Source organism: Neopsephotus bourkii, unplaced genomic scaffold (genome assembly GCF_033783945.1).
Source record: "Neopsephotus bourkii isolate Nb327-2 ecotype Australia unplaced genomic scaffold, CSIRO-AGI_Nbou_v1 NB_1749, whole genome shotgun sequence".
Taxonomy (NCBI): domain Eukaryota; kingdom Metazoa; phylum Chordata; class Aves; order Psittaciformes; family Psittacidae; genus Neopsephotus; species Neopsephotus bourkii.
The window spans coordinates 3,332,997-3,349,516 of NW_026902223.1; the positions used below are offsets into that span (position 1 = coordinate 3,332,997).

General features: G+C 38.3%; 1 protein-coding gene across 6 annotated transcripts in view; it reads right to left on the minus strand.

Moving 5' to 3' along the window:
• Positions 1-296: 296 nt before the first annotated feature.
• HELZ (helicase with zinc finger) overlaps positions 297-16,520 on the minus strand; it is an 87,045-nt gene continuing 70,821 nt past the window's right edge. For all 6 annotated transcript variants that reach the window (XM_061377212.1, XM_061377210.1, XM_061377213.1 and 3 more), the window contains 9 exons: positions 16,379-16,430; positions 15,395-15,588; positions 13,147-13,357; positions 12,584-12,660; positions 11,872-12,439; positions 11,266-11,506; positions 9,619-10,132; positions 6,516-6,768; positions 297-3,202 (listed from right to left, as the gene is read on the minus strand). In XM_061377212.1, coding sequence (XP_061233196.1) covers positions 2,871-3,202; positions 6,516-6,768; positions 9,619-10,132; positions 11,266-11,506; positions 11,872-12,439; positions 12,584-12,660; positions 13,147-13,357; positions 15,395-15,588; positions 16,379-16,430 — 2,442 coding nt within the window. In that variant the 3' untranslated portion in view covers positions 297-2,870. The remainder of the gene's footprint in view (positions 3,203-6,515; positions 6,769-9,618; positions 10,133-11,265; positions 11,507-11,871; positions 12,440-12,583; positions 12,661-13,146; positions 13,358-15,394; positions 15,589-16,378; positions 16,431-16,520) is intronic.

Consider the following 16,520-nt stretch of genomic DNA (forward strand, 5'->3'; position numbering starts at 1 on the left):
TCAGAGGCAGGAAGGCCTATAGAATTAAGTAAAACAGCACAAACTATACTTGAGGACATCTTCCAGCAGAAAATATGTCTGAGGATTGCTGCCACCCCATCCTCAGATTCCTGGGTGAGAGCACTTAGGAAAACTTAGAACCAAAACCGGCAGGGATTTTCATCAAGGTTTAAGTCAGAGAGAAAAAGCTCCTTCAACCACAGCATTTTCAGTGCAGGCAAAAATGCCAGTGTAAAACATGAATAAAATGTGGTGAGATGCAACCATCTCCCCCTTAACTAATCGACAGATAGCAGTAAATTAACAAGTGACGTTTATTAGTTTTAATATTCAAATATGGTGAACAGAATCAAAAGACTGCTCCATATAAATGAGTGATTTTGAAGCCCCTGAAATTACAATGCCGACTCGGCGAAGTGAAGTGCATTTGAACCCTACCTCTCCTCTGTCATAGTCTCGCACATCTCATCAAGAACTCTTCACAGACTACAACGCTCAGGCACACAGATTCTTCTCTCAGAGCAGTGCCAGTCACTCCGTTGAGGAGAACTGGCACTGTTCCGGGGAAATAAAAAGACTGAGGCTAACTTAGACTGAGCACACACCCGGCCCTTGCAAATGAATTTCCCATGGACCTATTTCTGCACCCGTCAGCTTGACAAAAAACCCATTGAACAGTAGTTTTGCTGGATTCAAGGTTGCAGAATTTGGCCTCTCCTCATTTTTGGGTCCTCTTGATTTGATGCCATATGCTGAAGTGCATAACTTGGCAAGGGGCTTCCCCCTCCCTATCTTTTGTTTGGTATAGACATATAGGAAATAAATTAAGGAGTTACGCGTGCTCTTCTTTTTACAGCAAAAAGTTTTTTCAGGTAAGTTTCTGAATCATAAACCAGCAAAGATTTATAATAAAAAATTTATATGCAAACCTCTGCAGTGTACTGAGTTTAAATCAACCCCATTACATAAAGACCCTTGCCTTAAAACATGAAGTCAAATGCAAAAGAAATAATAACCCTGATTGTAACCAGAGCAAAAATCTGATTGAATACAGCAGCAGCCACTGCTCATTAGTCAGGTGTCCCATGGACAGCTGTAGAAATCTGAAATCACCCCCACGCAGCTCTACAACTTTAATTCGTGCATGTTATTAAGTGGAGGAATACTGCAGCTACACCCAGCTCAGTCCCTGTAATGCATTTCCCAGATTTAAAGTTACTTCAAGTGTAAAAGGAGGACTATGGATCTGGGGAAACTACACCCCCTCGCTAGCTCCCCAGCTGCTAAAGTACGAACAGTGTGCAAGACCTGAAATCTTCAGCGACAAATTTCATCTTCCGAGTTTTCATTCACACTTATCTCTTCAGTTTTTAAATATCCCATCATTAGAATTAATCTTCTTTTCCGTTTGTTCTCCTAAGGGGCCAGGTTTGTGGAGAACTTGGCAGAACTCATATATAGATAAAATAACCTGGGAACCGTCCTCATCCCCCAAAGGTTTCGATTAATTTGGATACAGCTTTGACAAACATTAAATCTCTTCTTTAATGATGTTCCTCAAACAAAACAGTTAGCAAAATATCTGAATTTCCTTGTATAATGTCACATTTTAATGTAAACATCAAATAATGTACCAAAAGTTTTACCGGAGAGAGAAAAAAAAAAGATAAGAAAGGAAAAAAAAGAATTCAAGCGGCACAATTCTTTATACCACTGGAGAGGGGGGAGAAGCCAGATTACAAACATTTACACATGCAGAGTGGAAAAAAAAATTTGAAACAAACCAACAAAACAAAACAAAAAAAAGAGTAGTTTTACTAAAATCACGCTCTTTTTTTTTGTCCTTTTTAAAATAGTTATTAAATCTACTAAGCACCAACATACCTAAAAATTTATTTTCAGCTTCATGATTCATTTAAAAAACCTATCAAATTAACTTTTCAAACAAGCTTCTATTACCAGCTTGTCCAAAAATAAAATGTAGAGTTTCTTTGTTGGGTTGTTTTTTTTTTTTTGTTAGGGTTTTTTTTTTCTCTTTTTTTTTTTTTTTGCCTTTTTATATATATTTTTTTTAATATTTTAAAGTATACCAATACTTTTTTTATCTGAATGTTTCCAAACAATGGCAAAGGTGTCTGCAAAGAATGCCTTCACTTTACCCTACGGTGGATGGAAAATACAATACCACATCATACAGAATCTAAAACTAGAAAAGTCTGAGAATGCAGCATCCCTTCACAAAAAAGCTGATAAAACTGAAAGGATTTAGAAGATGCTGCACCTTTATTAAAAAAAAAAAAAAAAAAAAAGAAAAGAAAGAAAATTAAATGAATTTAAGCAGAAATAACATACATTTTTACATTAACTGGCCATTTCTGGTACAGAAACCCAGCATAGTATGCTAATGTTATTGAATAAATGTAAATGCTACTTACAATCTTCTTAAATACAATTTAGACAAACTTTTTTTTTTGCCTTTTTTCCTTTTTTTTTTCCTTTTTTTTTTTCCTTTTTTTTCCTTTTTTTGTTGGACAGGTAAGAACCTCTCAGCTGCTAGTTTAATGCAACAGATCAGTAATGTTACACAACTTAAAAAATAACAGGTGTTTTCCTACTGAAAAGCTTCCAAAAAAACCCCGACCCACATCCAAAAAAAAAAAAAGCAAAATAATGGAATATAATTAAAAAAAAACAACAACCAAAAAACCAACCCCCAAAATTAGTTGCAAGTCTAGCAGCAAAGCAATTAAGTGAGGCTATAGTTACTAATATAAACAAAGGGAATAGTTGCAACTACAGGTGAAGCCCCAACTATCTTAGACCTACGGACACAAATAAAAATTAAATTCTCTCTAAAAAAAATAATCTGGTTATTTAAAATAGGAGTAAAAGCCATTGCTACCTGATGAACTACCTAGGCTAAGTTCCTGAAACAAAGACAAAGGGTCGCTATTCTTTTTTGTCTGCTCAGGAGGAGGTTTGGGCTTTGGCGGAGCCCGCAGAGCACTTGCGTAGGACATGACCGGCTTGCTCCCACCAGCGTTCTGCTGGCTGTTGCTGTTCGACTCGACGATCTGCTTGTTGGGCATCAGAGGTGGGAACTGGCCGAGATGCTGCAGCACGCTGTAGTTGAAGGAGTTGGATAGCTGGATGTTCTCGGCCTTCAGGTGTTCCTCTGGCGGCTTGACCGTCTTCGGTGGAGCTGTGAAAGGAGTAAACCACAGCTTGTCTAAATGAACAGCTCACACTTAGGAAAACACAGAATCAATTCGGTTGGAAAAGACCTTTAGGATCATCAAGCCCAACCTTTACCTCAGGACTGCCAAGTCCACCACTAAACCATGTCACTAAGGGCATCTAAATGTTTCTTTGAACACTTCCAGGGATGGTGATTCCACCACTTCCCAGCAAAACCTTGTTCCAATACCTGGCCACCCTTTCAGTGAAGAAATTTATCCTAATATTCAGTGGAAATCTTTCTATAGTAACACCAAAGTACTAAGGGATACTGCAACCACCAATTTTCTGTGTTTAGTCACTCTAGGTCCTAGGAAATTTCTGCTTATTATGCTATCTAGCTTCATTCCCAACTATTGGCTCATGTATTATCCTTGTCAGCAATGCCAAGACGACAGGCGTTATCAGAGAGATTGTCCAGGTGCGCGTACCCGCAGAGTTCGTAACACTGAACCTGCAATTCTGCACAGGTGGATTTAGCAGGGGCACTGAAGGTAAGCTGCTTCAGGAAGGGATATATTCTAATTTAAACACTTTATCCACTGAGACAGCACAATGAGCATTTCATTCTTCTTGCTTTAGAGCTTAATAGGCTAAAATTAAACTTTACAGCACCATATATAATTCATTCTCAAACAGCAATTCTGACTCCTGAATGGCATCCAAATAATTATTGACATTTTAGTCTGAATGCATTCCTGCTAATTGATAGGTTTTTGCCCCATGTTTAACTACCCTTGTAACTATCAGAAAGAAATGGTGCTTTAAACCATAGGTATAAAACTGCTTTCAAGTGAGTTTCCTAAATCCTAATGTGGCATCTTACTTTTATCTGGAGAATTCTGCTATCTTACATGGCCAGAGATTGAAATACAGGTCTACATTCTATCTAGCTAAGGAGCTGGGCAACAGATATCCTGTAATTATTTCAATCTTTAAATGTATAATGTTATTTTTAAAGTGCACAAACCCCCCAAAAATACCACCAAATGAGTATAAAACTAGAAAAACCAGAAGTATATAGTTAAGTTTCCCACTGGAGGGGTCATACACAGGCTTTTGTTTTTAATAAAGTAATAAAAAAGTATCTGTAGAAGAATGAATATAGAAAGAACATAAGCAAAACAATTTTGCTACGGTTGCTATGATCCAAAAAATAAAACCCCAGAACACAAGCAGAAAAACCTCCCCAAAATAACCACAGCACTCAAGAGAAGACAAGTAATAACAAGCAAAGCCAGAGGTGAAAGCTATGTGTGGTAAAGGTGTCTAACAGGAGAAAAAACCCCAAATAAACATCTTGTTCAAGAACTTCAAACATTTTCTTGCTATCAACAGAAAAAGCAATGCGAAACAAGCTCTCAAATTGCAATTTTGGAAAGTGGTTGCATACAACACTACTGAGCATTTCATGGCAGCTCTCCTTGCACTCTGTAAATCCACGTTGAGATAACCGAGCACTTGTGCCACAGCCATCTCTCATGTACGGGAAATACAAGCCCTTGAACAGCCTGGCATGATTTCTCACTCTCAAGCAATGAACACAGGACTAGTTCATAGCATCTCATTCTCATGGGTTTTAATTTCATGGATAAAAATCAATAGTAACCAGAAACGCTGTAGTTACTGGTCATTAACCCTCAGCACTATAAAACACTTCTGGGCTTTAAATATGATCATCATAGCCAGTGAGCTGTAAAGCAGGAAAGCACAACAGCCATAAAAATGGTGATTTGTTTGCACAAACTATCAGATACAGGGCAATGTTGAATATACATTTATTTATAAACCAGAAATGTTTAACTGCAACATGAAACATTTTCACTGCAAATGCTGATACTAATCTAAACTTGCCCCTTTTGTTTAGGATTAACTGTTTGACAGCAAACAGATAGATATGGTGCTTTTACAGACACATATTTCCTCTGAAGAATTTAGTCACAAACATGTTCTCAACCTTTACGCTAAAGCAAGGAGATGTGGTATCAACTGATCCCAACATAATCTTGTTAGGGCTCCTGAGCAACTATCAGATAACCACAGAGTCTAGAGAGCAACTGCAGAGATGGGTGTCACTCTTGATGAGATGTATCATGCATTCAACAACTTGATTATCAGTGAAAATACAGACTGAAGAAGGTGCCTTGAACTTGAAGTTTGAAATTAGCCCAAAAGATGCTGCCCTAAATATGGTTTTGTAAAATAACATCTGCACACTTTGGCAATGAAAATGCACATGAGGAACTTAACACTTGTGTGTTGTTGCTAACAGAAAGCATTTTTTCATTCATTCTACGATGCATGTTTCTACTTCACAATTACTACACTATGAAATTACAGGATGTTTGAGGTTTATAAAATCTGACTCAAAGTAATTAGACCTTTAAGGACAATAAGCCCAGCTTATAAAAATTTTTACACATTATTAAATGTTTTTAATATTCACACCAAAGATTGCTCTTTTTTAGTATTATTTTTTAATTATCACTGGAGATCCTCAAAGCAAAATCATGGAGAAGAAACTGCACTATGCTGGTAATTTTGTTTTTCACAAACATCAAAAATACAGAGAACAGATGAATAGCTGCACTGCTCCAACTCTCTACTTGCAGGTTTTTTTAATCACTGAAAAGTTAATTTCGCTTCCTTCTGCTAAATCAATCAGCACTGCTACTGCCAGCAGGAAAGCCAGGTTCCTGTGTGATTCTTCCATGGTGAGAGTTTAAAATTCATCATTACTTAGATGAAGTACTAGAATTTACTAGAAAATACAATGAAATTACTAATTCAGTTTATGTTGTTTCTCCTCCAGACTGTAGTATCAACAAGAAACATCATTTATTCTGGAAACAATCTCTCTTGCAAATGAAGCCCACCAGTTACCTTAGCTTCATTTAGCAACAACTGAGTCGCACTTGAACCCACTGTAAGAGAACATGTGGGTTTACTGTAACTTTTGTAAGAAGGCAAGAATCTGTATTGTAGATGAACGCTCGACAGTATTCCTCAGACACCAGCAATGTACTGGAACATAAACAAGACAGCAAGTGAAAATAGGATTACTCTGAGCATACCTTTAACTACTAAAGGAATACTTCAAAAAATCTTTGCTGAAGTTGGCCTCAGGATTTGAAGAGATGGCAGAAAAGATTTTGTGAAAAAGGAAAAACCCAACCAAACCAACAACCCTTCTATTCACACTTGCTTATTCCAGCCTAAACGGTCTACTTGATAGAGCAGAGAGAGAAGCAGAAAAACAAAGATAAGACTGTACCTACCTAACAACTCCCGGGGTGGAACTGCTCTGTTGGCTCCATTGCATGGAATGTTTGGGTATGGGGCAGATGAGGAGGAGTTTACCCACAACTCAGGTGATGAATAGTTGAAAGATGACTGGTTACTGTGGTCCTGAAGCTCTTTACACTGACCAAGACTGTCTTGAGGAGTGCTTAATTCTTCAGAACAAGCCTGGACTGAACTAGAGGAAATTCTTCTTTGGTACAACGGCCTGCCTGGTCCTCTTGGTTCATACTGCAAACAAGAAAACAACAAAAAAAGGCCTTTTGCTCCTTTTATTCAACTGTATCAAATACTGGTTTTCCATCCAGATTTTCCACTGCAATGTCTTATTGAAAAAAAACCCAAAACCACCTCCTTTGCATTTAGAAAAAAAATCTAATATATTTCAAATTCCATGTTGTATATTGCAGTCACTGATAATGTATTTTAATCGCACGAAAGAGACACAGAATTTTAAAGGAAGTGCAAAAAGTGTCAACTGAGATTCCTTAATTCTTATCAACCTTTACATCTCACACTCCTACGTGGGAGGTGTATCTCAGTATGAGGAGGAAGATACCCAGCATTTACAGAAACAGAGCAAGAGAGAACATTCAATTAAAGTGTAGAAAGGAATAAAATGGAGCTTAGTTTCCAAAGGACAAATAAGTGACTTGCGTACCAGGATTTGGGGAAGCACCATACATTTGTATGCTGGATTTTATGTATGTACACACAAAACAAATGCTCTGGAGAAGTGTATGCCCTCAGGAGAAATAATGCAGAGAATTTTATCTGAAACCACAGAGCTTACTTGTTTCCATAAACCCTGTAGATCATGCAGATGAAAATGCCAGGAGCTCCATCTATCAACCTGTTGGCTTCAAGAGTTCAGATTTAAGGACTCTAAACTTCTCAAGATTCAAAGCAAATCTGTTATATTATAGTTTATTTTGGGGAAGAAGCATAGTATTTGCTCCCTTCTGCGCTTTACTAATAAGAGGACAAATACCAAAGTCATAGTAGTAAATCTATACTTAATAAAGGAAAAAACTAAACATCCTAAAAAAATTAGCTAACTAAATATCAAATCACTAACTTGCAATGCCCCAATATTGTTATTCTATCTTCCACAAAAAATAAGGCAGGGGAAAAAAAAGAGTGCATGAAAGAAAACTGTAATATGTCATTATAGCTGCCACACTATCATGATATATGAAGGGAACAGCACTTTGATATCCTGTCACTCTTCTCTCTTGAGGATATCCAACAACAAAAAGTCCATTAAGTTACTGCCTGAATGACACCCAGAAGTTGTGATATCCAACAACAACAAAAAGCCCGTAAGTTACTGCCTGAATCACACGCAGAAGGTGTATGTCTTATTGAGTTTAATGGGCAATTTGGTAAGCAGTCAGGAAGTTATCAAAGTTCTGGACGCTTCCAAGTATAGGACCACACATTGTAACTTAAGGATTGCCTTTGATACACAGTTCAAATGTGGTTTGATTAAACACATGCAAGAGCTTTTAAGTATCAAGTTTTATGAATAGTGATTAAGAAAACTCTTTAGTAAAGATACCGAAAGTCAAGACATCTCTCCTGACACCTGCCTTGTATGAGGGGTTTGTTAAAAATACAGCATTGTGTATTCAGGCTGTGTATTCAGTCCTACCTACCAGCTGAACTAGCAGTCCTGGAAACTTTACAAGCAAGTCTCTGTCTTGAAACATTTTTACTGGACTTGGCATTTCTGTCACATGCTTTGAAAGGAAGAAGAAATAAGACCAAAACCGAATTTGTACTAATTACATAAAGGCTCACTCTATTTGCCTTCGGATAGCAGGAGCTGTCACAAACTCTACAGGAATATTTATTAGTTTATTTCTGCTGAAAAGCCATTGTTCTCTTGTCTGGCTCTACTGACAGCATTAACTGTTGTCACACAGTGTTAGATTTTATACAAGGTGGTATGGCTTAATGGACCAAGACACAGAATTTCTATAAACCCAAACCTTACTACAGCTCTGGCTGGGCCTGAGGGCTCCAGTGACTTCTCTGTATCTATGACAGAAATCTGTAAAATGCACTGGAATTAAGCTTTAGTTATTCTGCTCAGGCACATAAATGAAGTATTTTCTATTTTCACAAGTCAAAAGGCAATTAAGTATGTGGGATAGCGCTAAGGGGGGATACCCCCACAGCTCCTGTAAGAACCTTGACAGAAATGCATCACAGAACACGCCACTTAACTTGAGGTACCAATATTGGATTACAAGCAGTCAGTGCAAGATTATCTGAGAATATCAATTCTGACATTCCTGGCATACAACCTGGCTTCCAGCATACGCCATGTCTACATGTCATACACTCCTTGGCACTCCAAATTCCAACAGGGATTAAAAACTGTTCAGAACATGACCTGTCCTAGTTTTATGTGCTTGCATAGTCTGCATCCCTTAATACACATCCTTAAAAGTCCAGAACAGAAAAGATCGAGACGGGCAGAGCCAGCTGTGATGTGGCAGCATCTGTGCTAGATGTGGATTCATGAAGCACATCTGGATCTCTCTGCACTGATTTCCAACACTCTGAGCCCCCAGATACATAGGGTGGCTTTGCACAGAATTAGCTCAGGGTAGGTGGGATTTATTAAATCGGGTTTTGCGCCATGCTGAAACAACTGTATTGTTCAAGCTCTTATGAAAACTAACTCAAACACAGTTTAATACTGAGCAGCTGGCTGGCTTATAAAGCTGACTTTCCAGAGAGCCATTTCATGAGTTTTCACCCAGGTGGGATGTGGTTAATTTGCACTCCAGACAAATGACATGCAGCTAATACAGCAGTGATGGCAAGAAAACTCTGAGTAACAGTCAACAGGCCAAGACCTCCCGTTTAGGAGCGAAAACATTTTACCTGCAGTGATGAGAAGCACGAATACGCACAGGGTGAACAGAGAAGACGCAGAGAAAATTTTTACCTCAGAAATTCCCAGTGTGAGCTTTTAACACACGAGATATTTTTCATTCATGACCACTTGAACATATAATTTGATATTAAAATGACACACCAACTTCAGCTACAGACAAAAATGCTTACCTCTTCTAAGCTGTGGAGCGAAGAAGCAGATACTGCTCGAGATGCGAGTGGATGAAATGGCTCCTGACCGACTGCATGCTGATGATTCTGTATCTGTATAAAAGGGTTTTGTTGTGACCTATGGGGCAATGGAGGTATACCATAATGAAAGCCCTGCCCCATAAGGTGATTCTGCTGTAGGTTAGCATAAGTCCATGATCCATCAGGTTGCAGGTATTTCAAGGGAGATGGGGTTATATGTTCAGATGGCATTGAGAAAGGGGGATTGTATATTTGGGGTAAATGCTGCTGAAATGCTGGGTTACTGGGTATTTCAATGTCTCTGTTGTTTTCAGTGAAGTTAGGGAAGTGACCGCTGTGGTTAGAGTTGCAGGAAGGAGAAGGGAGTGCTGGTGGGCTTCTGGGCTGAACTTGTCTGTATTGCAACAGTCTTGACTGAGGGGGTGGCATTTCAGCTAAGTCCCGACTTTCGCTTTGATCACGGTGTGACAGTTCTCTGAGCAAATCCTGGAATCTGTATTGACAGAACAAACGTATCAAGAAAAAGAACAGATGTTTTGCTGAAATCCCACTCTGTCTGAGGTGGAGAAAACTCAAAAGCACAAAACACTGAATTTAAATATACTCATTTTTGCACTTACTGACCCTAACTTCAAAGGCTTTGGCTGAGCAAGCAGAAATTAGGCACAGGAGGATTAATTGGATGAAATACCTACCTCATCTCAAAGTTTTAATAATTCTTGAGATTTCCTTTTCAGTCAGAAGAATCATTTTTTGTTATCTCTTAAGAGGCAACTAAGGATTTCCTGCTTTACTATACAAAGTAAAAGACTCCACATAGTTACAGAAAATTTTAACCCTTTAAAAGGCAAAACCTAGAACAATCAGGGATTCCCCTCACTTGGACAACAGACTTCCAAACTTCTTCAAAAGGTCAAGAATATTCAATTCAGCACTTCACAGAGTCAGGTAAGAGAGCATTTAGATGCTTTACTATAACAAATCAGATGGAAAATAAAGCATAGTGGGAGATGACAGTAAACCGAGGCAATTTAAAAATCCAGCCTTTACAATACACATGATTAAAGCTGATGACCACTGGAACCATTTTTCTGTTTATGTTCAACAGCTTCCTTTCTTGCCCCCTAATGCTTCATCTCAAAGGTAAGCATTATTTTTACATCTGCTTTTAAAAGCAAAGGCTTTCTGAAAAGGAAGAAAAGATCAGGTTTTACTGGGGAACCGTGTCTGTGGAAGGGTTGGATTGTTTCTTTTCAAGCATATAAATCTGAGGCTACTAATTCACTTTGAAGAATTGGCAACTTTAATAGGATTTAACTACACTCAGACACCTCTCTTATAAACACAAGGTTGTTACTCTCTAGCCATTCCTTATGCCATAAATACAGCACTGAAAAGCTCCACAGAAGTATTTTTTCCACTACAGCTTTACTACCCAATATGCTAACAGAACAACACATAACACACAATAAAAGCATAGTTGTAAGTCAGCCTGTCAGCTACTTTCACCTTCATAATACCAGCAGCAAAAAGCAGTACTTTTACGTGTCTTGCACTTATCACAGTGTTACAGCAGTGCCCACTGCTCAATTTTATACAAGCTCTGATGACTCAGTAAACAAATACCTTGAATATGTTGCCTCTGTTTCATCTTCTGTATTACTGGCAAGTTTCCAGTTTGCCCTAACTTGCTGCTGTTGATGCAATCCAATTGGCTGCTGAGGAAGATGTGGTAGATGAGGATGGTGATGGTGTTGATATGGAATAGTGCCTTGACTGAGATAGGCATTATGTTCATTCCATTGCTGTAACCTGGCTTGTTGTTGCTGCCTTATTGTTTCCAAAGCTACATTTCCATGCATGCGATCTATAAAAATAGTTTTAAAAACAAAAATTTTATCTACTGCCCCTTTTTAAAGATCTTTATGTCAAAAAAAAAAGAATACTTTTTATACAGTATATTCCAGGGCCTATTATATACTAACTGCATTGCAGTGTATAACCTGGTTATTTAAATCATATGGAAAATCATATAAACATGGATCTTCTAATAAAGTGCTGAATATTCAAACATGCCTCAAGCAGCAAATTATGCTCAATGACATTACTTATGGAAACTAACCCAACAATGACCCAATTCAGGGCAATATGCCTGAAAAGGTAAATACCTCCTTCATTTTCACTTCAATGTAGTTATAATTGCACACTCTGAATTTAAATAAAGTCACCTACCTAAAGTGTCCCCTAAGGGCATTCCTGATGGATTCTCTTCAATGAAGTTGTTCAAGTGGGTTGGCAGAACAGGGTTGTGCTGGGCAATAGGCCTCAAAGGATTATTGACTTCTTGTAACATAGGTGGGGGGTGTTGTTCTGAAATCACAGCATCTACAGCAGGAGAATGTGGTCGGTGGGGAATGGGATTATTAAAAAAAGATTGGCTGGGGCCTGCCTGGTAAGCAGGGGAAAGCTGCGAAGGTTGTGGAGGCTGCTGATTCAAATGATTATGCTGCTGAACTACCTGGCTTTGCTGGGGTGGCATTTGGTTTTGTTGTTCAGGCAAATGATTTTGCTGTTGACTTAAAAGGTTTTGCTGTTGCTGCAGAGGATATGGCTGCCTTGGGATCTGTGCCAGGTGCTGGAAGTGGCGACTGGGAACTGCGTACTGTGAGTGGGGTGGAGTGAGATGGAGGTTCAGCTGCCTGGGGTTAAGGTTCTCTTTGCGATGAAACTTAGCATTAGGATAACCAACACTGGAACGGGACTCGGGGCTTCTATTCTGAGAATTTGCTTCTAAGTCAACCTAGAAAAACAGAATGAAAAGCCTTGAAAATTCACATTAACCAAATCAAACAAAAACGTGTCAGTAATGAAGAAATTCATTAAAAATAGAGAATATCAAAAAGCAAGCAAACCAACCCCACAACCCCAAATAAGACAAACCCACCTGCTTGGATTCTACAGGTTTCTTCTCAGGTGTTCGAATTTTAGTGATTTCAGGTCCAGCAGTGTTTTCACTTTTACCTACGCACATTCAAGGAATTAATTAGTTTCAATGGAAAATTGATTATTTTGTGTTGCTTTTTCTTCCCAGACACAGGAAAATTTAGACTTATTTGTACAGCATTTACAGCATCATAAACATTTAATACAATTTACACAAATAACGCTTTCGCTTTAATCTCTGTGCTTTGTTCATTAATCATCACTAAGTAGTTGTTCCAGCTTAATTGTAAACAACATCAGCAGTCGTTACTACTGGATTGCAGAACAGAGACAGATCAATTATACCCTCAACACCACCCCCAAATTTGATTACTTCCTCTTCTGAATCTCACGGTATCTTAGTTATTCTATTTGTAATGGCAAGTCACAGGTTATTTCCCTAATTCTGTAGATCCCTCAATGTCACTTGAAAGAAATGAAAAAAAGCCCTTTCCACAATACCCCATTTAAAGCACAGACTCCCTCAAACCAAAACCAATTTGCAATGCAATTTCGATAACTAACCGTTTCGATTTTGTTCATGTTGCTCCTTGTCTTGATGCTGAAGCTGTTGCTGCTGTCCTATGTTAACTGGTGAATGATGTCCCAGGCCATAAGGTATAGGAGACCCACGCCCATGTGCCTGTAACAGGTTCATATTATATGCCATAGCTGCTTGATGAGTAATGATTCGAGGGTCAACTGCAAACCTACCCTGATACCCCGTCCATGGTACCTACATCATTAAAAGAACAAGAAAAAAAATGCAATCTGTTAAGGTATGCTACACAACATAAAGTAACAAGCGCACTGATAGGTCAGTTTTCCGTACATCAGATGACCTGACACACTAATGTAATCACACAAGTACAGATGGTGTGGAAAGGGAGAGCACTCAGGGCAGGCCTAGCAGCAAAGGGCAAAAAGCAAAGATTCTCAAAGACTACCCCGGGCAAAACATTGTGTATCCACACTCGTTCTTTTTTCTGCACCCACAGACACTTAGTGAAGTTAACAGGACTACTGGTACCATCAAGAGACTGTTAGACACGGCCACTCCAAAATGTCTATACTATCTGACACATATATTACAGATCACCTTCCTAAATATTTGAAGTAAAATTCACCTCCTGAAAGCATGTAAAACAGTCAAGATTTTTTACAATTTAGAAGTTATTCCTAAAAGGAATGCAAAAGAAGACAGCACTGGATCAAATCAGTTCAATCTCACCCTGTGGGGAATTTATTAAAAGGAGGAAAACACATGAATAAGAGGAGAGTGCAACGAAAGCAATCATCAACACTCAGGCTGAAAAAGCATCCTTTACTCATGACAGCAGACAACCTCCTCAGGTTTTTACCTTGGATACGGAAACTGCCTTAAACAAAGCAAAGAGATCATTTTATCTCACATGAACAAACACATTTTACTTCAGTCCCTACTTGTTTTAAGTGTAACAACTTCCATGCAATTCTTCTTTGAAAATTAGTATTTGCCCTTGAAATGTGCACTTTGAACTTTAGCTTTAGGCTACTGCTGCATCTGTACAACCTCAAATCATCTCCAAGAAGCTTCTTTTCAACAGTAACTATCTCATTAGTACCTCGGTCTTGCCACTTCATTATTTAAAAATCCATCCTCAGGGAAGGTGAGCTCAAAATACTTTTTAATATATTTCTTTTGATTAGAAATACATTAAAAAAATATATTAACCTTGGAACAATAAGACAGATTTCTAAATTACCTTGGTTTGATATTAATAAAATGTGAGCGAGCATGACAAAGGTACAGCTGCTAGCCTTCTCATTGCATTTAGATTTATCCATCAAATGCAGACTTCTAATAAGCTAGGAAAAAGGGAAATCCCTTGACCTAGCAAAGAAAATATATAGCTATGACCTGAGACATGCAACTGAAACTAGAGAACCTACAGCAAGTCTCCTATATAGCATCCATAACCTGAATTATAATAGAGGACTCATAATTATTAATAAAACAAATTAACCATATGCCAACATTTAGTATTGTCTGCATGTGTGGGTTCCATGTCCTTCCCACAGGCTTCAGGAGTTGTGTACGACACATACATAATACTCCACAATATTCCTTCTGCAGCCTTTGTTCTTTCCTCCCTATTTTCCTCCTGGAATATGTGTGAAGGTTAGAAATAAAGCAGAGACTGCTTCTTTCACTTGTGGAAATTTTAGTGGGATAGTTTTATTTGTAATGCAAAATCCCATACATAAAGGCAGCCTAAAAGACCTGATTAGGGATCTTCACTATGAGGTTCTGGAAGTGGAAAATATCCCACTACGCTTATTTTTCTTATCACTTCAGACACCTTGCACTGCAGACGTCCAAAGCTGGTAATTTAAACTGTATGAAGCCAATAAAGAGAAACAAGTTCCACCTGAATCACCAGTGTCTCTCCAATGATTAAGAACTGAACTAAGCAATTAATGATTTCTTAGATGTAGGTATCTCAAGTCAGATGAGACAGATTCCACTGGTGAGCTCTAAACCTAGTGCTGAGAAAACACCCCAAATTATATGGACAAGAAACTGCTTTTAGGCTGCCTGGAGTTGTTTGTGGAAGAAATGTTTTTAAGTCCTCATTATCTGATCATCCTCTGCATAGTCACTCCTAAAGCCAAGCAAAGCCCACATATTTGTGGGCTGAAGAAACCTGCAAAATATTCATCAAGTGATTTTGCCATTCATTTTCGTACATACAATAAATGAGGGGGAAAAAAACAGGAACTGAATTCTTACAGGCAAAGGCACAGACATGACCATATTTCCTCCATAGACAGCAGGTACATATAGAATACTTGTCCCAGTGTGTGGATCTATCCTTTGAACAGGACTTGGAGATTTCCCCAGATTGGGGTGAGGTCCCAGAGGAGGAGGGGGAGGAGTATATGCTCGGATAGGATTTCCGATTAGAACAGAAGGATTGGGCTGAACTGAAAAGAAAGAAAGAAAATACAAATATATATACATACAAAAACAGAACACGAAGAAGACTATTTCTTTCTTCTCTCATCCTAATAGCATCTGTCTTTATAAACCATGCATGCAACTCTCTAGCAGCACAGGTCTGGTACACCAAGAGAAAGCATTAATCAATTCCTGTATCCCATTTCAAAAACTTGAAGAGGCAGAAAACACCAGCTGAAATACAGAGAAACAGGTATCTGGTAACTGCATCAATGAAAAATATCCCATTAAATACGCTGACAGTCAGAGTAGCTGTTAAACACCACATCAAAAACTAGAACCATCCTCCTTTAAATTAATACTTTTTCCAATTAATAATAAGATTATTAAACTGTTGCATGCTACACTGCAGAAGTATGATCAGTAATATCTGGATACATGACAGAACAATTTTAATTTCGAAGTACTTCATAAAAGAATGCATGCAATATAATGTTATAACTCCTCTAGTGCAAATACACTGGTAGGGTATTTTACATCATGAATTTCAAACACAGTTATTCTTAAGGGGTCAACAACCATGCTCTGTTAAGGCTCTGAAGTCAGCGTGCACAACACCCGTAAAGGGACAGCCTCTGAAATACCTAATGTCTAGTTAACAGTCCATAACCTGTTTCCCAAATGCACTTAAGTAGTAAAAGGCTTTCAAAGAGAGAGAAGACTAGATACACAATTTATGTCACATAACTATCAACTTCACTGAAGGCAAATCAGTGTGAGCTCAGAGGAACTCCTTCAGTAACAGCAGATTCTTACCAATTCCATCAGGTGGGAAATGGTCATTCTGGTTGTGATGATGGACCTTGCCCTTTAAAGGGAAAGAAAACCACAATAATAGTAATGCTTTGCGTTCTTACATAAACCAAAGCTTTTTATTTCAAGTGAACATATATAATTA